At 43.5% G+C, this 23,984-nt stretch overlaps 2 protein-coding genes across 5 annotated transcripts in view; one reads left to right on the top strand and one right to left on the bottom strand.

Annotated features, from left to right (window-relative positions):
- glis2b (GLIS family zinc finger 2b) overlaps positions 1 to 10,126 on the bottom strand; it is a 28,574-nt gene extending 18,448 nt beyond the window's left edge. For 2 of the 3 annotated variants that reach the window (XM_020648466.3, XM_065964486.1), the window contains exon 1: positions 9,264 to 10,126. The gene's annotated coding sequence lies outside the window, so the exon portion shown is untranslated. The remainder of the gene's footprint in view (positions 1 to 9,263) is intronic. The other variant, XM_065964485.1, reaches the window with a different exon arrangement.
- Positions 10,127 to 14,232: 4,106 nt separating this feature from the next.
- tfap4 (transcription factor AP-4 (activating enhancer binding protein 4)) lies at positions 14,233 to 23,337 on the top strand. 2 transcript variants are annotated; one of them, XM_020648668.3, is made up of 7 exons: positions 14,233 to 14,697; positions 17,706 to 17,871; positions 17,989 to 18,087; positions 18,202 to 18,372; positions 18,976 to 19,125; positions 19,985 to 20,155; positions 20,280 to 23,337. In XM_020648668.3, exons 1-7 carry the CDS (start codon positions 14,609 to 14,611, stop codon positions 20,436 to 20,438), a joined length of 1,005 nt encoding a protein of 334 aa, XP_020504324.1. In that variant the 5' UTR covers positions 14,233 to 14,608; the 3' UTR covers positions 20,439 to 23,337. The 2 variants fall into 2 exon arrangements, with proteins under 2 accessions (XP_020504324.1, XP_020504333.1); XM_020648677.3 differs by having other exon boundaries at positions 14,235 to 14,697; positions 19,988 to 20,155.
- The last annotated feature ends 647 nt before the right edge of the window (positions 23,338 to 23,984 follow it).

The raw sequence follows: 23,984 nt of genomic DNA, 5'->3' as shown, positions 1-23,984 counted from the left end.
CAAAGAGTAGCAGCAAATTGGCATGCAGCTAGGAAACTTCTCTCAAGCCACAGTAAATTTATTAGCCTCCCTAGTTGCTGCTATATGACATGAACAGGACGCGTTTGAGGGCCCATGTGCAGCAACATGTGTTTTGAGTCACTGGCTAGTTTTTCGTCCACCTATCAGACAGGAAGTCCGATTTTTTTTTTTATCAACCAGAACAGTTTAAATAATCTAATATCAGAACAGCAATCAGGGGTAAACAGATAATCGCTCCCAGGGTCGATGACTCAGAGTGTTGAGGCAGTAAAGCAACCCAACAAGAATGCTTGAGGCACTTCGCACAACGGTATTGTAGGCTTTGATGAGTGGTGAGTAATCTTACAATAACGTGGGGCATTTCACAACATAGCAGTTTCATAGCAGAGTGAAAAGGAAGGCAGGAATCCATGGACACAGCAGGAGGCCTACCTCCATCAATGAGAAGAGAAGAGAGTAAAAGAGAGGAGCAGAGAGGAGTAAAAAGTATGTGTTTGTCTTTGCACTGAGGGGATTTGATCGACATCCCCACCCTGTTTTACTTTGACCTCCCACTAACTCTGCTGGGTCTCTCCACCTCCTGCAGCAAGCTCCAACTCTCACTCGTAATATTTCTCTCAATTTCCTCTCCTCTTCCTCTGGCTCTTCCTCCATCATGCGTCATCACTGTCTTCCCTGTATCTCCTTCACTGACCCCTCACTTCTCCTACTCTCTCTGTTCTGTACTTCCCCCCCTCCTTTTCAGTCCATTCCTGTGGCCTCTCCCCACAGGCGGTGATGCAATCCTCCGACTCCTGCGCGCAATCACAGGGTCTGGAGTCGGCTCGCCAGCCAAGCAGGGGCGTCAACACACCACGCTCAGTAGGAAAGCAACAGGAGAGGAAAGAAGAGAGGTGGGGGGGGGAGAGGGGGGAGAAAGAAAAGAAGGAATGAAGCCAATGAGAGAAGGAGGAAAAACAGTCTGTGGCTGTTGGAGCTGATGGTGGGTGATAGAAGAAAATATACCACGATTAAAGTTAACTGCGCTGTTTTACAGATTGGCAACTTTCACAACTAAACTTGGGATGAACATGTCTTTGTTTTACGTCCATGTGGTGAAATGAATGGGGGCTGTTAAAGGTAATGCAGGAACTTCTGAATTAATTTGATTCTGGAGCACCAAACAGCACAACATCCCAGATCATTGTCCTCCCAACAGCCCACTAACCAGCTGTGTCCGTTTTGATAGGGTTGCTGGATGGGGCCTCTGTTTCGGAAGTGATGGTGCTTTGCTACTCCCACACTAAATGCTGTCATTCCAGCTGACTCACACCAACATTAGCATTATTTGAACAGCTTGAATGGCGCTATGAAATTCAAGTATGGGGGTTATATGATCTAGCATTTTAACATTCTGCATTTCCAACAAAATAACCTCGCTTTTCTCCATTCCTCCATGCTTTAGTAGTGCATATAACATCATGTTGGGACTGTGAGCATATTGTCATAGGTATGCCGTGGTAAGCTAAGCTCTTTTCACTTTAGAGATGCATGCATGCAAAGGGTGATCTTATCAAACACCATGCACAAAGACACAAATGATTTTTAAAGCATACATACACACACATTCACATGAAACACATCTCTGGTTTGCTTGCTTTGTAGAGACAAACTTCCCCTAAAGGCAGCAGAAGTGACCATAAGGTCAGGTTAGGAATGCAAGAGCAGTGGCACCTGCCTAAATCTTTAAAATACCAGCTTTCCTCAGCACACACACTCAACGCACAAACAAAAGGCTGCCATTGGCCACTCCCTAAATCTGCAAGTGGAATTTTAGCTTTAAGAGAAATAACTCTGGCCCCAAACGAGGCATACAGGTGTGCATGCATGCATGCTTGCAAAGCAGCTGCAGTTAAACTAAATCGCAGATATACATTTTATTCCCTCACTGGTGAGAGCACAGCCTTAGCCACTGGGTAGGAGGGTTGGGAGCATGTCCAGGAATCTCTCTCTTTCTCTCCCCTCTCTCCCACACACAGTTAAAAACATGCTGAGGGCAGATTAATTGGGGTGAAATGCGTATGGAAACTGTGGTACGATAAGCAAGCGAACCCGGGCTGTGTTTCAGCACTGTTTGCTGAGCCAATTGGGGTTGACTCTCCCAATGACGACTTCAAGGACATTAGGAAGGAGGTAGGAGTAATATAATAAATGCAAACATTTACACACTGACAGTAAAGTCCCCTATATACAGGCACACACATGCACCAGCAGCGCACAGCACGCTGGCTGTGTTGTGGAGTTCAGACCAGTTCAGAGTGCTGTGGTACTGCTCCAGCTTTGGGAGGGGTGTGCCTGCTTCACAGTCATTTCCTGGACGGGAATATTATGGCACCACACGCATGAGAAACAAACCCCTTTCGTCTTTGCACACTGACCCCAACTACTTTTCTTTGCCTGCAACTCGGTGAACCAGCAGCACATAGTGAACTCTCTGGGAAGCAAGTCTCCATATTCACTAGCCAAGGTAATATGATCCCGAGCAACAGCTTTATGCAACACGGCCTCCGGGAGGCTGGGGGCAAGACATGAGGTGGGGCGGGGTGTAGGGTGCCCTCTTTATTCCGTGTCAGTATGAGGTCTTATCACACACTTCTACCATGTCTTTTCTTTTCAACTTCTTTATCCCTGAATTCCTCGACGGCCCCTCCCTGTCCCTGCAGAGGCCTGGGTGACACCTGTGCACCAGCCATGCCGCACAGGACAGAGCCAAGAAAGGGGGAGGCCCACACAGAGCCAGATGTGCTCTGGACAGGGAGGGTCTCCATTAGTGTGTGTTCGTGATCCTATATGTGTGTATGAGTGTGTTTGTGTACAGAGAGAAGGAACAGGGCAGGGGCTCCGCTTCCAAACCCAAAGAGAAGAAGGGAAGAAAACAGGAAGAGGGAGAAATACAAAACAGCAGCGAGAAATTAGCAGACAAAGTGACGTGATGTGTGTTTGTGCGTGTTGCAGGGCGAGTTCCTGCTCCTTTAAATTTGGGCGTGCCCCCCATACTGTCTCCTATATACCTCCATTTGGGCCCTCTGCCTCCCTCCACAGTGATCTCACATACACACAAAGCTCGTGTTGTCTTTTCCATGTGAGGCTGTGCCAACTTAACGGCAGCTCTGTGTTCTCCCTCCTCACATGGAGCGCCTGTTTTCTCTGAGTAACCCTCCGCCCTGTGCCCCCCCCTCCCCTCTCCTCCCACCATGGCTGGCAATAAGACAAGGTCAATATGACAGTCTTTTCTCTCTTCTCTCTCTCTTTATCTCCCTCCCTCTCATTTTCTCTCCGTTTCCCTGTGTTCTAGCTCGACTAAGTGACAAGCTCCACCCTACAGCTTTTATCTTTTTTGCGACTCCATCCAAGAGAGAGAGACACAGAAAGAAGAGAGTGGGGAGACAGATGCAAAGGGACAGATGGAGGGCAACGGAGATAGCGACAGACAGAGTTGAGCATAATGCTGTAAAACGGAGAAGCAGTCAATTCTTGGTTTTGAATGTACTGGCTGAATGTGCGATCTGTTGGGGAAAAAAAGAAAGATCTGGAGCTGATTCCTCTTTTTGTTTGGTGAAAGTTACCAAACAGCTAGGGTTAATAAATGTACCGTGGACAAACACAATCATACAGAATACCTATCAGCAGCCTTGGAAAGAACGAGCCTGAGGAAGGATCTCAATTAGTGCAGAAGTTCACGGCGATATTCATGCCCCTACACACTCTTCTGTGCTGAATCAATACTGACATTTAGAATCAATTAAGACATAGCCACGCTCACTCTGACTGACAACACCATTTATTGAGACCCAGAAAACCAGGAGCAAGAACTCTTTGAAGCACTGAACGCTGTAGATGAAAGAGACAAGCTACTTTATGATAGTGGATGCTCATTATTCAAGGTGAAGTCAATTAATATGACTTTAAGCAACCGAGTAAAAGCAGTTCAGCTATTGTGATTGAAGAAACTGAGGTCGGATTAGGTCTTATTTCACCAAATGTAACTTTAAACTTTAAACATACATACATAAGGCTCCCTCAGAAGAAAGAAAAACAGCCACGACACATATGAGTTGAGTTAGCGCTGGCAACATCTCCACAATACCACAGAGAAGGTAAACACTTAACCAGCCAAACTTTCACCCCCCCCCCCCCCCCCTCTCTCTTTTACTGCATGTATAAGATGGAGAAGGTCTTATATAATGTAAGCGTCACTTATGAAGCCGGGGGCTCGTGGAAAGTGGGAGACGAAAGACGTGAGGGAGGGAGGGCACAAAAGGAACAGGAGCGGAGTTAAAGGCAAAGAGGAGATGGAGTCCCAGAGAGTCAGGGATGGAGGGAGGAGGGGGGGATATGAAGGGGGCAAAGTCTGGAAGCTCGCTGACAGGACTGGATATGCCCAGACAGGGAGCCAGGCCCAGGCCCAGACATGAGAGCCTTATGTGAGTTTCAGAAATGCCTCACCCGTCTCTCCCTCAACCCCTGCTTTAAAAAAGAACCTCACCATCGATCCCTTTCCTCTTGTTCTCCTTCCTCAGCATGTTATTCCTCATCCTCAGCCCCTCTTGTCCAACTCCTCCCTTTCTTTTCTCTTCAAACACAAACAAACATACCTCAATACAACTGAATTGGTGTAGAGCTATTGAGGGTATGTTGGAGAATTCAGGGTGTTGGCCAAGCAAGTAAATAATAATACAAACCAGCTGTGTCTTCACTCAAACTGCATTGCTGGGAGCATATTACTGTACAACTCACAGCTCCTTGAAATGAGACCCTGGACATGTAAAAGATCCACTAACATCCAAATTTTGTATTATTTATAAGTCAGACATTGAAGTTTGTTGGCAGATATGAACCCACAATGGACCAAAAACAGGCTTTCTTTTATTCCCTTTTCTCACAGCGCCTTTACGTTGCTGTTATTTCTTCAAATCTTGGCTTCACTCCTGTATTCTTTCTTGACTCTTTCCTCATCAAGTGCGCCCTGCCCCAGACATGGTCTGCGTATTGTCTGCACGGCTAGGCGAGCTGAAATTCTCTCACGATAGAAACGCTGAGCAGAGAGCGCAGAAGCAGCATTAAAGAGAACGAGAAGACGTAGGGTGGGGTAGCTGGAGCGAGGCACAGAGTTGTCTGTGTTTATTTTGGAAATGCAGGCCTGCAGACTTGCAGCAGCGGAACTGACCCCTAAAACTTCACCAAGGCAGATACTCGCAGGAAGAGCAAGAGTCCTGCGCTCATTTAGGGAGTCCCTCACAGGTGATTTAAACAAGGATAGACCATATATTCTCTTAGGGGGCATTTTAACTCACACTTGGGACACAGGCATGGTCTGCTCCAAGAGGAAACAGTGAGGCCGGGAGGCGATTAGTGGTTACAGTTTAACTGCAGAAAAATGCACGGCCCGTGAGCCCAGCCAGCCAGGGAGCAGGACGGTATGCACTGGTCCCCTTCAGTTTGCAAACCCATGTGAGTCAAGATCTGTATCCGCTTCCACCATTCTTAACACACAGATCCAGGAGTCAGGCCGTCACTCAGCACGGTCACATCACATGGCAACACTCCAGAGTATGAATGTGTCACCTCCACTGCTACACACATGGCAATGATTGGTGCGAAGATTCTTCATGGAAAATAAAGCACACAGCTGGACTGTCAGCATGTAAGAGCAGAGAGAATCTTTAACAAGTAGAGATATTGATGCAGCTCCATTTCTACTGAGATTTAATGTTTCAAAGTGGTGTTTTTGACCGTGTGGTTCGAAAAGTTTCATCTGCAAAATCAGCTGCAAAAATTTGCTAAAAAAAATCTGTTTGGCAAGCAGAAGAATTGATAATGAAATGATAAATCATCACAACAATCAACACAAAAAGTTAAACAAAAGCGAAAAAGTGTTTACGGGCCAGATATTCACATATAATATAATTTAAAAGACTCTATTTGTATCTGGCCATGGATACCACATTACCCAACACTCTCCACCTCATTTGACTGAAGGGACACATGGCTTCATTGTGCATCTTCTCTGACATTTAAAAATCCAATCAAAGGTCAAGAGCTGGGATGTGCATCTCTTTTCAACATACCACAGACTATATGGACGTAGTCACAGCCCATTGGATTCTAAAGAGGCGTTTTGAAGCCAACCTATTGCAGTCGCCATATTTGACATGTTATCTCAACCTAACTAATCTAAAAGGTAGAGAGGTAGAGCTGAGGCGGGCCTTCAGCCTTCTAGCAAAAAGCTACAACACACCCACCTGTCAGTCAACTCAGACTGCATAAGTCTTAACCTCGATGAGACCAAAACAGATACAAAAACAAACAACCCAAATAAAGTTTTTTACTTATGAAGAAAGGATCTACTGAGACCAAAACCATTATTTGAACAGGGCTGTAAACATGTTTATTTCTGCTGTAAAAATACGCATGGGAACATCTAAAATGGGATCAAATTGGGATTCCCCAGCTTTTCAGCCGGCCTCAAGTAGACACTGCAGTTTTTTTGGGTCTTCCAAATTGCCTTCTTTTGCCTGCTTGAACATGACCTAATTGTTCGTCATATGTTCATTTTGAACAGCCTAATGCATAAATGCAAACCATTTCTGATATGAAATTTGATCACAAGATTCTTCTCTGATAATGAAACCAACGTTGGACTTATCAACCATGGGAATCTATAATAAAGTGGCTGTTATCCCTGTGGAGATAAATCTAAGTGTGTATCAGGTGCCTTGTCTTCCCTGCATGCTGCCTCATTCACTGACAACTGTAATCCTCCATCCCCTGCTGTTCAGTTGCCTTTCAACTAGACTGTTATCCTCAGCAGCTATGGAACCCCACTGTGATATCAATTCAAACACTTACGCTGGCTCTCCCACAGGAGTTTGTGCCACTTAGATTACAGCCACTAATAGGAGCAGTTCTAGTGCTCTTTAAAAGTTTTTTTTCCTCGAGTGGCAGAGGCATATTTTAGCCATCCCACAACATGTCAACAAAACACAACTTACTCCTGTTATCTAAGACTCTGGAGTGTCTGTTTTGCACTATACTCACAATGCAAAAAAACAGCTGATTTTGTCCCTTTTTATATCAGATGCGGTACACTTTTATTATCCTGGTTCAAGGCATTAAGTACAAGTGCACTGTGGGTTCCCACCATCCCTCCACCACATGCCTAGCGGTTGCTCTCTGACGCAGGAATAAGCCATTAGGGTCCACCTTTTCCACCATAAAGCAGCCTTTCCCTCACACAGTTTGGGGCCTTGTGGGTATGATGTCACACAGTTGTGGTTGAGAGTGGGGCAAAATCTGAAGTCACAGGAACATTTGGGGACTGGAGGTGACATCTAAGCATGTGATTTGATTTCAGGCGTAGCCATGATGGGAAATCGCCAAAGCTTTATCCCGTCTTTTGGGATCCTAATGCAGCAGGTGAAGCAAGGTGGTGTCAAAACTGTGTGCAAGCTGTTGCTCCCTGCAGCTGTCCACACATATACATCTGGCCAAGCATGCAGTCAGGGCAAGAAAATGTACAGCTAAAAAAGGCTGCGTATACAATCACACACATCCTGTGAGTGTGGAATGCCACCACAGGGATGCACAGCTGGACTCCAGCAGACATCTGGCTTTATGGTGGAGCCGAGAACCTCTATCCTGCAGTGAAGTGCTTCGTAAGAGAGGCTTCACCTATATGCCAGTGTGCTGATGGTGATGGACGCCCCTCCGTCTGGCCCTGGACTTCCTGTCAGATGGATGTTATGGTTGACCTGAGGTTGAACTGATCATCAGCTGATTGAATAAACAATGCAGGCTGTGGATGTTGGAAGCACCTGCGCTCACAGTTCAGAGAGGGGTTATGGATTAAATAGCAGGGGCCTGGAATAGGGAGGGAGACGAAGGAGTCAAAGTCCTCCCTCTGCACAAAGCCTGCGTGGCCTCTTTCACTACTCCCCTTCCCCACTTTGAGAGAGGTCCAGTGGGAGCACAGCCAGACCTCCTCCATGTCTCATATGTGTGACAGTTCCTCTCGTGCACCCAAGTTACAGTATATTGTTCAAACAGCACCACTCACAGCCACCTTGGAAATACACAGATATCCTCCTCTGATCCAAAATACAACTGCAGCCCCTTGAGTGTGCCTCGATGTGCACTGCGGACTAATGCTTTTTAATGATCCGGCCTTATTCCACTCCAGCACAGGGGCTTGTTAGGTCTGCCTTGGCAAGGCCCTGCTCTTTCCCCTGGCATCTTCTGGAACAATGGGCCCATGGGAGGCAGCCAATGGGGAGAAGGTCCATCCCAAACTGAGTCCCAGTGTGCACACAATTAGGCTTAGGGACAGTGGAATTGCTTAATTGGAGGAAAATAGCTCTTTATTCAAGCCTCTATGCCTGTGCTCATCCTTGCCCCCTGCACTACATACTTGGCCTCAACTCACTTAGAGTTGGTCAAAACAAAATTGATGAAATGGCAAGACAAAGATGGCACCAGTTCCAATCATTACTTAGTATGGGAACCATCCTGACAAGAGGTGATTAAAGGAATTCATGGGCTTCGGTCATGCAGATCTGTTGTGACAATTAAGGATCATTTCATAACATCATATAAAACTGAAAACAAGCATGTTCTTTGGGGGGTGTTCACCTCAAATGGTCACACTGACATTAGTCACCTCTCTGTTTACCAATCGCCTACATCACTGGTTTAGTAGCGAGGGACACAGCAGCCCGCAGACGTTGAACTCTTTATCAGATGTTGTGACAGAACATCAGACGAATCAGAGCGAGCCTGCGTCTTGCACAACAGCTGGCTGTGCTGAGATGAACGCCCCTGTGCAGAGCAGGATTTGTGATTCTGCTATTAAAAAAAACAAAAAAACATGCCTCACAGGGTTGAGGAGGGCGAGGATGCAGAAACGCGCCAACAGTCGCTCCCGTATGGAAATAGGCGTGCTAACCTTAGATGGCTGTCTGCGTAAATGGCACACACGCCGGTGGAGCCACGTCGGACGTGACCGGCCTTGAGTGTGACAGTGTTGGGAGTACGGGCTACTGGGTCTGGACGCGACGCTGGAGAGAGACTCTGGAAAATAGGTCACTACCCTGTTTGAACTCGGGCATATTTCACATGAAGCCGCGCACTCCGGCCACCGTGTGCACACATGACAGCAGACACAGAACGCAGGACTGGCATGCATGATAGTGTTGCGGCTCTCTTACCTTACCGGGAAAATGCCGTGTATGGATGAGATATCTCCGACTTGGCCCCCCTCTTTCCCGGTGCAAACTTCGCACGCAAAGTCCTATACGGCTCAAGCGGAGTCTGTGTCCAATGACTCCTCGTCAATGTGTAGCTTTTTCTTTGACAAAAACAAAACACAGGGCTGAAGCTTCTTGAAAAAATATTTCTAGGTGTCTAAAGAGGCGGTCCGTTCCCAGACCATTGTCAGGAATATTTCTAAGCATGGAAATCACACAGAAGCTCAAACACAGCGTATGTGACAGCTGGTTGTTTAAAAAAAAAAAAAAAAGACTAATCTAAGGAGTGACAGCCGAGTCTGTTGCCGTGTGAAGATATATTCTGCTTGTTATCATGGCTCTGGAAACCCGTCAAAAAGTATAAACACTCAGATCCGTAGCCTCAAGTGTTCCCGCTGAAGAAAAACGAAGACCACAGATTGTGTAGTGCATCAAAAACGCAAAGGTGGTTTCTCCAGATTCAGAGCGCATCGCTTAATGGCAACGCTGGTCAAGTGGGGGTTTCCTATGGGTGGTCGTGGTTCTCCTGGCAGGGTAGGAGGGCGGTCCAGACCAGAGGGATGGCACGAACTGGTGGGTCGGGTAAGATTGGGCGGGTTGGCGATGGGGTGTGGGGTTGAAGGGGAGGTTCGTCTCCTTCTTCTTCGGTGCTTTTTCCAGATGCCGAGGAGGGGCAGTTTGCGTTTCTTTTCTGCAGTTATTCTGTTTGTTTTGATTTCCTCTGAGCACTCGAGGACACGCTGATTGTTGATGGTCGTCTCCCCCACCACCGTCTGAAGCGCTCAGACAGCCACCAGGAGCCCAGCCAGCCCGTCAGGACCAGCTCAGAGTCTGCCAGCTCAGCGCATGCTTACTGCTCCGCCCCTCCACCATGGGCAGTCCCCGGCTCTTCTCCAAACTCTCCCCTCTCTCTCTGTCTCTCCCCCTCCCTCCCTCTCTCTCTCTCTCTATCCTCATGGCCATCTCTCCCTGCCTCTGCTCTGATCACCTCCATCAACAGACCTTCAAAAAGGTTCAAATCTCTACTGTTTGTAATCCTGTTTGAATTGCCCGGATATCTGTCGACCTCTCTGTTCTCATGCTGTCTCAACCCATGTTTCTGGTTCAGCTGTCAAAAAGTTGTAGGCTATACAGAGTTGTGTGCTTTAGAAATATGAAAAGGCTTAAACTACCTCCATCATAAATCCTTAGGCTATAATTAAAACACCTGCAACATCTAACCACAAAAAGCACAAGGAGGAGTAATAAAAACAAAAATGTTGTTTAAGACAGAAATCACAAAATCAGAGATAACTACATTTTGTCCTCATTTGCATTTTTTCTTTTTTAGAGTTTTGCCTACAGTTTACCCATGTTGCCATTTCAGGTCAAGGGGAATGACCCTGGTCTTTGTGTGCAGGAACCTTAGGTTGTCCAAAAAGGTATTCCTTATCGCTTGATAAGAAAAAAAACATACTGTAGGCTAATAATGCAATTATTTTAAAGACAAAAACATGTTATTTTGATGTAAAAATGAAAGCATTAATGTTGCTGGTCCAAGTTTTGCTGTTTTTAATTCATAACACTTCAGAGAAGTTTAGACACAACACGTTAATCTATTTTATAAACAGATTATAGGCATGTAGCTTAAGTGCACTAAAGTCAGAAAAGGAAAAAGAGTGCAATATTTTTCTTTTAAATATAAAAAAGTGCATGCAGTGATTTAACATACCCAAACAAGTACACTTTAAACCATTACTCAATTAACCAATAATCAAATCAATGATAACAAAGTTAAAATCAATATTGTCTCCAACTACATTAAAATTTGACAGGACGAGTCATCAGGATGTAGTGTTGTGTGTGGATTTAGACCCGTTCATTCCATCATTAGTCATTCATACTAAAAATATATTTATGATGTCATCTTTGGGAATTGGTATGAGACATTTTTACTTTCAGTATCTTATATTTTAAAAACACACTTCTGCTTACTTCTAGGAAATTCAGAAAAAAAACAGTTGGTTTTATTAAAAAACTATTTTGTGCATTCCTTAGCGGGATGAGATGGATATGCAACAGGTGGGATGAACTTCTATTGTTGTCATGGTAAAGATAGGCTACTTTAAGAAAAACACAGCACAGCACCAATATATTGTTCACTTTAAAGACATGTTTGCCTTTCTAAAATATCTGGTGGAATATAATTAATTAAATGAATGTTTCTCCAGCCTTGTTATTATTTCATCATCATCTCTCTCATGTCACAGAAGGGTTCACTTTGAGTTTCATGGTTTTTCCTTCCCTATTTGAAAATCAAGACACAAGGATGCGTTTGGAAAATGCAGGAGAGGGCCAATGTGATATATAGGACAGAATTTTCTTTTTACATGGAAACATTTATGATATAGCTATGATAAGTTTTTAAATATGATTATATCAATACAAATTAATTTACATTAAAATGTCATCATGTAACTTGTATTCCTCCAGGCTCTATATTGTGGAAAGTCTAAAAATAAAATCAGACAAAAATGTAAATAGCCCGCTATATGTTGGTGAATTATTAACACTTTATTTTTTAGGGATGTTGATTTAATTTCAAAGCTACCGTCTAGTTCTTTATGTACAAATGTCAATCTGCTTTAATAAAAAATAATCTCTTATCTCACGTGGAAATACATAGGCTATATAACCTATAAAGAAATCTGGTTAACACAGTCCTGACAACATAGCAACGCCACTTTTAATTCTGTGAAAGCATCTAGTTCGACTAAATTGATGGCGTATTAGTTTCAAGGATGTTGTGTTTCATTGTGTGATGTTTCTGTCATTCTCAGGAGTCTCTTCACCTATTACCAATGCGACCACTAGAGGGCGTGAAATAGACTGTGAAAACATGTCGGCTATAAGAGCCCTCCGAGATTGTAGTCATAAGTCTACTAAATGCTGGTTTACCAAGCCTTTTGTTTACATAACTGAAAAGCTATAAGTCCATAACCCCCAGTGTGCTTAAAACAAAGAATATAGAAGTCCATAAATATGTTGACATGGGACCTGTTCGGTTACAGAGCGTGCTCCATAAATCTAACACATGAAGGCCTTTTGAAAGAATCATCTAGCATACGTAAGGATTTTGCATCTCTGGCCTTGGCTGTATAGGCTGTCTGATCATTTTGTGTGGTCGGTTTGACCTTATCTGCTTTTTCTGTCTTTCTAGGAATCAAGTCTAAAATAGTTTAGGTCTGTGTAACAAGAAGTAAAAGACATGACAATAACGTGTTGTAATAACCAACATGTTCACAGTGGCCTTCAGAATTTTTTCAACCAAGTTGATCATCTTGAGGTAAAAGTCTTTGTTTTGATGTTTTGATTAGAGGAAGTGTAATCCAAAGTTGTTAAATGTTCTTGTTTGTGACAGAAAGGTATGACATCATCAGTCATATTTTTTTATGGCACCATGTCATACAAATGCAGTTCAGTGTTTAACCCCACGCATGGGTGGTTCTAGGCAGGGGCCAACAGGGGCCAGTGCCCCTGTAACACTGAGCTTGGTCCCCCCTGTGGCCACCCCTCCTAAAGGAAGAGCCCCCCTAAAAACACATACACAGTATTTGACTCGACAACTGGACAATCTAGTATTAAATACTGAAACAAATATAAATCATGGTATTTAATGATGTGTGCTATTATTTGGCATAATATATATATATTTTTTTTTTACAAGCGATCATCTTTGTCTATTTTTCACCTGGGTTTAATGTTCCCCTCTGACAAAACAACTGGCCCCAGTTTGACCCCCTCAGTAAAAGTGGTCTAGAACCACCACTGACCCCACACCCCGAACCCACCATAAAGAAAATAATCGTATGCCTACATCAAACTGTGCAAACCTCCATGCATAAGAAGGTTATGGCATTTAATAGGCTACACGAAGGACTCTAAAAACCGGCTACGGGTTGTTTATTGCAGAAAATATCATTTGATTTAAATAATAAAACAAATATATTGTTTTATTTGATGTTTTATTCTTTGATTTTGTTTCCTTATTAGACTAAATAAAATGTAAGTGTCCCGAAAAGATCCGTGTTGAAATCACTCACCAGCGTGTTTTGTTGTTTAGTTGATGTGTTAATGTTTGACAAATGTTTGTAGCGTTTGGGTTTGCCTCCCTACTCATAGCTATTCTTGCAGCTCTTCACATTTCCGGTTGCAAAGCCAAATCACTGCCTGTGTGTTTTTTTTGTGTCTGGTTTTCGCTGCACGCGCGTCGCAGCCTCTAATTGGGTTTACTGTAGGCTTCTTTAATCTCCCTTACAACCACTGCTGCACCCTAAATGTTGAGGAGAAGAAAAAAAACAAAAACACGCGGCAGACCGTGTAGTGTCATCCAGGCGGCAGTCTGTCCCCAGAAGCCCTCCCCGGTGCGCTGTTGCTGTGCAGCTCCGCCAAGCCGTCAGCTGATCCCTCTCTTGTTCTCTTATCGCAGCTGTCGGTGTATCCGCCCCTACAGCAGTCCCGCTCTTTAGTCACTATCAGCTGTCTAGGTGCATTTTTACATTTAGGTCATTTCTATGAAAAATGTTTCCCGGCAATGTGGTTACAATTACCTGTTCACATTAAAGTTAATAGGTACAAATTAAAAATGGCTTTTCATAGATGTATAATTTCTTTCAATGAAGCAGGCTTAAAGAAAAGGGGCATGTTTTTATTGACTTGCTTTGACTTTAAGATTAGAGCTTGAGCACATTCTGTATATCTAATTACCAATCAGCTTTTAGTGTTGTTCTTCTATTGTTATTTAAGCCAGATGAGTCCCTCTATCGACAGACTGCTGTCGATAGAGGGGTATATGTGTATCTGCGCTAAATAGTCCTTTGTTTACATGCAGTCCCTCGTCTCTGCGGAAGGAGGCTTTTTGGTAGTGCAGTGTGACTCCTACCAGCTGTTTCCCGCCTTGAAAGCCATCCGATCAGCTGCGCACACACACACACACTCACACACACACACACACGGTCATGCAGAGAGAAAGCAAAGGGGAGGAAGGGAGAGAGAAAGAGAGAGAGAGGTAGAGCGCCACACACAACGAGGGAACCCCATCAGCTGGAAGTCGAGTAACATTACAACTCTCAGCAGCCCGAAACTACTACATCACAAGGACGAGAGATCCACATCTTGTTTGAGGATTTATCCTGCGTCTGATACGGGATTTGTGCTGTACAACATCATTATATTTCTCTGATTTACGGACACTGTTTGCTGGGTTTTTTTTCCATTTTTTTTTTTTGGAGGCTGGGAGGGGGGGACCAAACTGGCGAAAGGCGAGCATGGAGTATTTCATGGTACCAGCTCAGAAGGTGCCCTCTTTGCAACATTTCAGGAAAACGGAGAAAGAAGTGATTGGAGGTCTTTGTAGGTATGTATACCTGCGTTCCACCCCCCACCCCCCTACGTTGTGTGTGTATTATTTGTATTATTAAAAGGCATGTGTTTGCAGCAGACGCACTTAGCGACGGCGGTGAGGCAACATGCTTCATCTGATCTGTTATTGTGTACACGACTCACTCACGGGCAGCTGGGGGCATTAATAATCCACAAACACAATAAATAAATTGTGTCCGAGCAGAGGGGTGGTCTGGTTCAGATCTTAACAACCTCTTCAATGTTTTCTTTTTCACATTTAGACACGAAAAAGATGTATTTTGAAGCTAACAAACATAAACCACGTGGTTCCCCGCACACCACGCTGCGATCCCTCTCCAGAGCGCATCCTGCTCTGTTTAAACTCAAATTACCCCACGGTGTTACATTTAGTCGGCGTGGTTTGTGTAAGAAATGAGTACGGTTACATGAGTGGATGTCATTCAGTGGGAAAGGGTCTATTCTTGTCGTTCATATCGTCGGGGTCGCTCATTTCACTCAGAGCGATCCGAAGTTATTGTGGGTAGTGCGGCCATGCTTGTGGCTTGTGCTTAACGTGATGAGGGGGTCTGGCGTGTGTTTCCTGTTTATGGCGCCGTGTTGTCGTCCACTTCTTCGCAGAAACAACACAAACGCTGTCCAAATATCCCCCACTCGACGTAGCGATAGTTTAAAATGGGTTTCCGTGCCTCTTGTTCGCACAATCGAGCCACCTCCACTGCGTCTTTTCACCCCGCACCACTGCCATGCTGCCTGCCGCATTGTTATAATGGCGGAGGACACGAAAAGTCTGCTCGGAGCACGGAGGTGGTGTCGGGCACCGTGAGGAGAAGAGGGTCTTTTTAGGGGGGGGGGGGGGGGATTTGTAACCACTTAACCCCCCTGTATGTCCAGCAAATACAGATTTTTCGTTAGCTACGAGGCAAAAAAAATTAAAAGTGTGGTTTTAATAAGGGGGTGTGTATGTCGCGGAAGGCCCCTCGATACGTCCGCAGACTTGTTTGAAGAGGGAGGCGGAAGGATCTTCCGCTTTTACTGCTGCCTGCTTGTGGGGGACAAGGGCAGTCTGGGAAATGAAGTCCGCTGTAATTTGTTGTTGATATCGGGAAGACTCTTTTCAAATACAGCCCTGGCAGACTTTTTATGCATTTCAGACTCGCATTCAATAAGAAAAGGGAAAAATCATGTTGGCTCCAACTAGTCTTAAGCATGTGCTACAATTAATAACATAAAAATATGTAGCCTTTGTTCAGTTGTTGCTGTAAAAGTAACATAAAAAAATACTATTTTCAACAACATTATTTCTATTTATCAATTAAATGTCAGATACAAAGAATATGCCCGGCTATATTTCTTATAGTCTGTGGATTTGTTTTCAGATATTGTTTTTTTTTTGAGCTCTCAATAATCCCATTATTGAGTTGTTTTGACTTGAGGCTTAATCAAAGTAAATCTTCCATTAGTCACAAACATTTTGCTTGAAAAGTTACCTAAAATTAACCAGCTATCTTTGCACTTGCATGATTGTTTTCTTATGACTAATTAATCCATAAATTAATTGGTTTATCTTTTTTTTTTATGCCACATGACTTAAGCTCCTGTGTAAATCTGAACACCGTGCTGATCCTTGTCGTGGTTTTGGTTGGTGTGATACTTTCGAGCACATGCTCAGTTTGTCAGGTTTTGGCAGTGGGTGGTTTGCTGGATGTGCCACTGCAGTGTTGGTACTTGTGCTGTGTGTGACTGTGTCCACACACACACACACACACACATTTTCTCATCTGTGTCTGCACAATTGTTCCCCATGTTTGCACTGGGGCAGCTGAGTCAGTACAGATAAGGGCTCGGTTAGAGAGGGTCCCAGAGATACTGAGCTTGATACACAGTGGATGTTGGAGGAAATTCGCTTAGAATTTCACCTGAACTGAATATCACTCGATGGCATATTTTCATCCCAGAGGCGTACGACTGGAGCTACCAACTCTTTTCCACATGTGTGCTGTTATTGATGAGTCTGATCACTAATATCAGTTCTTCTGTTTCAATGGCAGCAAACATGGGCATGCCCTAAAATCTCCACCATAGCTTGGATTGTGAAGCAAACATATTAATGTGACAATCAGAAAATGACTCATTATTAAGATAGCAGTCTTATCCTGCTATGATTTAAGAGCTTATAGGAAACTATCTATGGACGTGAAAGACAAACATGCTCTGAACACCACTGTGAAAAATAGTGTTTTGTTGTTGATGTTGACGCTAAGAAGATATACATGGATAAAGCTATCCAATCCATACATATTGCTTACCTATCATTCTGCTGCAATGTCATTACAGAGGAGGTGATTCGAAAACAAGCAGCAAAGCATGCTCATAGATAATTCACAGATCCTACAGTTTAGAGTTGTTCCAGCAAAATGCCTCAGGCCATTCTCTCAGATTCAGAGAACAAAGACTGTTCCCGAAAATCTCCTTTTGACACAACAGATGAAGTCACAAGACAACATGTCACATTTTGAGTTAGACAGACGGTACTCTGATCACAGGGATGTTTCACTGATGTATGTTTACTTGACATAGGTGGAAAATAACAATCTTACATCTACAGTTAAAAGTGAAGAGTAAACGGGGAGATCTCCAAAAAGTGTAGCAAAACATTTCATTTATGGATGAATTCTTACTTTAACATCTGTATAATAGAAGTGACATTTTTAGTGTGAAACAACTGTAAAAGGATATTTAAATGAAGGCTGCCTGTCGTTATTCACCTGTAACTGCAGGTTCTTAAACAAGTTAGTTAGTAACAAGTTTGGTAGTCAGTAAGTAATTTATTCATTAAATTTGGTGATTCACTCATAGGAACAAAACAGTTGTGTAACATTTTACAAGGTTTCAGCTTTGCGTTAAAGTTTGCTGTAAAAGAAGGATTTGGCTGATAACTCAAGTCGTGTTTTAAACTTTATGTCTGACTGACATCGATCCTCCCCTTTGTCCTCCCTCTAGCCTGGCCAACATTCCTCTGACCCCAGAAACAGCCCGGGACCAAGAGAGGCGAATTCGCCGAGAGATTGCCAACAGCAACGAGCGTCGGCGTATGCAGAGCATCAATTCTGGTTTCCAGTCACTTAAAACACTCATCCCACACAGTGATGGAGAGAAGCTCAGTAAGGTGGGTCACATGGAGAGATTTCAATCGGGTGATGAGTTCGATGTGGCCGTACAGGTCTGCACTTAGCTCCATAACAGACCTGTAACTTTATTGTGCTTCTGTTTCCCCCCCCCCCAGGCCGCCATCCTGCAACAGACAGCAGAGTACATTTTTACTTTGGAGCAGGAGAAGACGCGGCTACTGCAGCAGAACAATCAGCTCAAACGAATCATACAAGTAAAGCAATGCCGTTCCAAACCTGTCCAAACAAACAAAACCATTATCTGGCTTTCAGAATGATCAGGTTTAGCATTCAGACTAAAAGTGTCCAATTTCTGTTTACTCTCCCAGGAGTTAAGTGGTTCCTCTCCGAAGAGGAGGCGTGCAGAGGAGAAAGATGAAGGGATCGGCTCACCAGACATCCTGGAAGAGGAAAAGAGCGAGGACTTACGGAGGGAGATGATTGAGTTAAGGCAGCAGCTGGAGAAAGAGCGCTCAGTCAGGATGATGCTGGAAGATCAGGTAATGATCACAACATGCACACAGTTTTTAGTCTTTTTCTGAAATGTGAAACCACAACCAGACCATGGAGTGTTTAAAAAATGTCAACTGAGCCACCATGATTTCACTGATTTGTTTGTGGGTTGCTGTTGTTTGTCATTTCTGCATATTTAAAAAAAAATTTGGTGTCACTTCTGCAAAACGGCCTGTGCAAAAGGCTAATTCACAAGCTGGCTAATATGCTAGTTTATGAACTAAGCTATTAAGTCAGGTAAGAGGAGCACAGGCAGAATCACCTGCTCATACATACAGAAGTGAAATACTGTCAGAAAGTCACTGAAAAAATAGAGTGCTGACCTTTGACTTGAAGTGACTCTTATCAGGTAGCTTGCAGCACTCACTGCATAATTAAGCCATATAATATTTTTTTCAGGTCAGGTCAATTAAAGTCACCCCCTTCCAGGTGTTTTAAAAGGGAAATGATTTGGAGGGACCAGGCTTTAGACGGTGTGTCATTCAAGGGACTTTTTTACTTAGGCTGCTGCTTCTTCTTCCTAGAAAACCCAGCCTCTATCACTGTTTGAGTTGCTGTTTCACACTTTCCCCCCCCTGCCTCTATGTTAGATGCGCTCCCTGGATGCTCAGATGTACCCTGAGAAACTGAAGGTGATCGCCCAGCTGGTCCAGGAGCAGCAGTCCCAAACACAGGGCCTTGTACACCTGCAGCAGCACAAGCAGCTGGAGAGGGACCTTACTCCAGCACACAGCCCACAGGTTGGAAACCCTTTCATTCTAGTCTGACTCAAAAATGGACTTCTTCATGTTGAACTTTATATCAGCTCTCTATATAGCATAAACCCGTCTAGCTGCTTCAACCAAATTCCTGTACTCCCTCCATCTTCCACACACACACAGAGAATAGTGCTGTAATTATAGCAGAATTTTAAACTCAGATTTGGTGCTGGTAATAATACAAAAATATTGATACATTTTGATGCCTGATGTATGAGCAACTTTCACTCATGGCAGCTTTTGGTTGAAAATATGACTGACGTTCTGTTTTTGTTTGAGCTTCTCTTCCTATTTGATACTATCAATCATTAAATAACGTGATATCATTAAATATCAAAGTATCAAATATAACAACGGCCCACGCGCACCAGAACTAATCTTACACCATACTGTAGATGTTGCACATGACGGCCTCTTCCACCTCCAGAGTTAGAGCTGTCAACAGCCGAGGCTCATTAACGGTGTGTTAAATGAGCGGCTCACACATGTCTCTGCTGTGCCCGTCTCCTGCCCTGACAGCCACAGTATCCTGTTTCTGCAGGCTAACCCTCTCTGAACACGAGGCCAAATCAATCGGCCGGTCTGCTGTCTGCCGTTCACTACTTGAGGCGGCAGGGCGCTTCTAGTGAAATGTGATGGACACAGTCTGGAACAGTCACATGATGCTCCTCAAGCAAAGCTGAGCGATACGACCTCAAATCAATAACGCTATGAATTACTTCAGAATGACCTGAGTAACAGTAAATTACCGTATTGACGGCTCCACGACAAGACAAAGTTTAACCAGCTTTGTAAGCAATGACTTGTTAGATGAGATTTAATAATAAGTGCTCCTCTCTAGCAGGTGTTGGCCCCAGCTACCCCTCCTGCACCTACACACCATGCTACAGTCATCGTCCCCGCACCTGTCCAACCTCCACAGCCCCATCATGTAACCGTGGTAACCATGGGCCAAACATCTGTAATCAATACGGTCTCCACATCTCGACAGAACCTGGACACCATCGTTCAGGTAAGACGCAGACTGATAGAAGTGTAAAGCTGACCTTTCATTTCTGCTTGGAATGGATTTTTGCATGTGAACACTAGAGGGTGCTGTTGTCCCTGACAATTATCTCCAATGCTTTTCTCCTTAGGCAATCCAGCACATCGAGGGCAACCAGGGGAAGGGTGGCATCGGCGAGGAGGAGCAGCGGAGGGCGGTCATTGTCACTTCTGGTCGGGTGCTCTCTGATGCGGCGGGCTCAGACACGGCCTCAAACAGCGACGGGCCTGACGACTGCTCTCTGCCCTGAGTTCAGCCCCGGCGTCTTTGCACGCACACGTACATACACACATACACTTAGAATCAAAAGGCCCGAGCTGACCGGGGCTACATGATGCTACAAACCCACAGCACTCTTGTTCAGTGGACATTATTAGGGCTGGTAGACAGATTGAAGCACTCTTTGTTTTTTGTGTTTTTTTATTTTTTTTCCTTGTCAGTATACACTCTAACATGTTGAAAGGCAGCCCGAATAGGTTTACACGTAGTTACATATACATGCAGTCTCTTCTGCATCCTTTCTCTGCTTACCTTCAGCACTCTGCTTTCTCACTCACAAACTCATGTCTTCTTAATAATCGTTAGAAAGGTTTTTAGAGCGACGTCTTCGCTGATTGACCTACAAGCACTCTGTTAAACTGGAAACTAGAATTTCATGTGTCTGCTAAACATCACCATTAATCACCAGGACTCTTCTCTTAATCTATGGCCCTGAAGTCATAAGACAGTTCGGCAAAACAGGAGAAATAGTCAGCAAAAAGCCCTGAAGTGTGGCGCTGTCACCACCCGACACAGAGCATCTCCGTTAAACATCCTTTAAACCTCCTCCTCTGAGCTGTGTGGAGAGACACTGTGACAAGACTTCTACTGAAGTTCCACCTTGTAGGCTTCTGGATGACAGATGATGTTATTTTTCTCATGTGAAGTCTACTTTTACATGTTTTGTTTCTTTATGGCTCCATCAGCCAGCGAGTTAAAGTGATTGTACTGGAAAAAAAAAAGCTTCTTGTTAATGCGAACCATTTCACAGGAAATGAAGCAATGCTCGGAAGAAGAAAAAAAAAGAGCGCGCTTACTGGTTCACAAGTCTGGTTTTTCTTTTCTTTTTTATTTGTTTGTCATGATTCTTTTACTGGGCTGGGTTCCCAGTAATCCCCCTTTTTCTTTATACTTTTGGCCGGTCAGAAAAATGCTTTGACATTTTTTTTTTGTTTGTTTTTTACATCTTCCCCTCTCGAATATGAAAGTACCTGGCTTGTTTAAATAAGCTAATCTGTGGGCGATCTTGAGTGATTTCCACTGATGTGTGTGTGTTGTCCCTTTGTTGCATTCTTAATCAGCAGAGCTTTGTTGTATCCCAGACTCTGGAAGTCTGCAAAAGCACTGTTTTGCCTTGAAATCAAGCACTCACACATAAAAAAAAAAAAAGACTGACATACAATCACCTGTAAAGGAGTTGGATGTATCTAGCCCTTAAGGATCTAGTTTGTTGTCCAGATGTTAGGACGTATATCAAACAAGAGTACACGTCAAACTCATGGGAAAGCTTTGAGAAATAGTTTGAATGTGTAACGGAGGTCTACAAAACATGCTCTATGCATTTCCTTACATAGATCATTTGTCCTTGTGCGCGCTTTTTGTCAAGTGCACAATACTATTTACATGTTTTTTTGCATAGATTTATTTTTTCTTTGCATGAAAAGTGTTGTTTGACGGACAGAACTTTTGACATGTAGCTGAGAGTGGCAGCAGCTCGCCTTACTGATAACCCATGGTAGCAGGGAGGCACGGTGCAGCCAGCCTTAACACAGCCCTGGGTCTGAGAGGCGTACCTGAACACTTGATGTGTGCTGTTTGGGTGGCAACTGGAATCTTTTCCAAACAGACCTAAAACCCAGGTTGTGTTAGAATACGTGTTCCCGGTTATTCTCCCCATTTCCACTTACGTTCATTTTGTTAAGTTAGCCTTAAAGATGAACAGGTTGCTGGTATTCTCATTTCATTGAAGCGCTCCTGATACTCCCCCCCCCCCCAAAGTTTTTATAATGTATCTTGACACTGATTTCTGGTTGCATCCATATCTCTGTTTGCAACAATTTCCCCCCTTTTGTGTGCACTATTAAAGGCAGATTTGTGGAAATGAAATTCCACATTGTAAATTTGACATTCCATGTAATTTTTTTTTTACTAATTTCTTTTCATCGGGTTACTTTACTGAAGTTGCACCTGATGTATCCTGAGATTGCATTTACCTTTAGAGCTTTTGACACATCACAGTTTTTATTTGTTTAGCATTATTATTTGTGACAAACCCTGCATAAGTGCATCAAATAGAAGTTTGAAATGCTGGCTGGGTAATGTGTTTACTTAAACACATTTCAACTATCATGTTTTTCTGTCATAGAACTACCCTTTAAAAAAAATATTGGTGTCAGCTGCACTGAAATAAGTGACACGTCTGTCAAATCAAATTATGGGATATATTCCCAGTACTTATCACTTTAGGAAAGGGATCCTAGATATAAAGTTTAAAAAAAAAAAAAAAAAAACACGGTTTGCGAGCTCTTCTTTTTGTAGAGCCCTCACTTTTAATCTTTTTTCGTTCTTCTGATAAATCCCAGAAGTGTTTAATGTCCATGTGTTTTACACTCTGTTCTGTGTGTTAGGAAATGTTCTGTGGACATATCAGATTGTTAGCTGAGTGGGGTGGGCCTGGGGATCATTAAATGGGGACAAGTTAAAAAGCACTTACAGTACTATACAGGAGTCCGCCTCTTTCTTTTGGATGAAGGGGCATCTCCTTAGCTGAAGCTCTTGAGGTTATATGTAGAAACTGCACAGCTGTGTATCCGACTTTCTCCCCCAGTGTCCAGTCCTCCATCTTATCCCGCTTGCCCTCGCATGTTTTTTATTTTTTTTATGATCATCTATTGTCATTATCTCTCGTTTCCCTTCTCATTTTGCAGCTCTTTTTTCTCCCTCTACTTTTGTCTGTTCTCTGTAACTTTTTTCGTTTGACCAGTCTGTGCATATGGTCATCAAGAAGCTATTTTGTTTTTGATTTATAAGAGAAATGTTTTGGGGATAAAGAGGCTTGTGCCTTTGTAAAGACAGAATAATAAAGTTTGTACTTTGTTTTTTACACATTGGGCCTTGTGTGTTTGCCTTTTCTTCTGTTTTCTTTCTAGAAAATTACTTTTTCACTCCAGATTTTGCCTTTTTTCTGAGACAATAACCACTTGATGGCTCTAGTTTTTGACACAACCAGCTGAAAGGAGCTCCTCTCCAGTGGTCTCTTAAGTTTCACAGTCGATGCACAAGTGTCTTGGCCTGATTGGTGGTCAGGATTTTGCTCCCTACCCTCCCTCTCTTGGTCCGGAGCTCATTGCTAAATTAAGACTGACCACCTCCACTGACAGTTAAAATGTACAGCAGGGACACTAAGCTCTGGCCTTCATCCTCTGACATGCATACATTCATTCTAAACTACTAGTGTACACCATCACAGGCTCATTCAAAAAACAACTCTGTTTTTTTAAGTCTACAAATACATTGGCCCTGCCCATTTATGTATGAATTTTATAGTTCAAAATAAATGTACCTATAAAGTTAGATTTAGTAGTTTCCTATCAGGTAATAACATGTTTTTTTTTATAAACTAAAATAACCTTTTGTTTTACTTTCTAGTCGGGGCTGATGACAGTTGTGAAACATGAATTCTCATTATGTCAGTTTATGCTTTTTTTTTTAATTGTCTGTGAAAGCAACATCAGAGCTTCAGCTACAAGTTTAAAGC

Source organism: Labrus bergylta, chromosome 16 (genome assembly GCF_963930695.1).
Source record: "Labrus bergylta chromosome 16, fLabBer1.1, whole genome shotgun sequence".
Taxonomy (NCBI): Eukaryota; Metazoa; Chordata; class Actinopteri; order Labriformes; family Labridae; genus Labrus; species Labrus bergylta.
This window is presented reverse-complemented; position numbering and strand designations above follow the sequence as displayed.

What these genes read in the sequence shown, in the direction of transcription:
- tfap4 (XM_020648668.3), top strand. Translation starts at nt 14,609, where the DNA reads ATGGAGTATTTCATGGTACCAGCTCAGAAGGTGCCCTCTTTGCAACAT. An exon ending in ATGGAGAGAAGCTCAGTAAG is followed by an intron (nt 17,872 to 17,988) that starts GTGGGTCACATG and finishes CCCCCCCCCCAG; the next exon opens with GCCGCCATCCTGCAACAGAC. An exon ending in CTCCAGCACACAGCCCACAG is followed by an intron (nt 19,126 to 19,984) that starts GTTGGAAACCCT and finishes GCTCCTCTCTAG; the next exon opens with CAGGTGTTGGCCCCAGCTAC.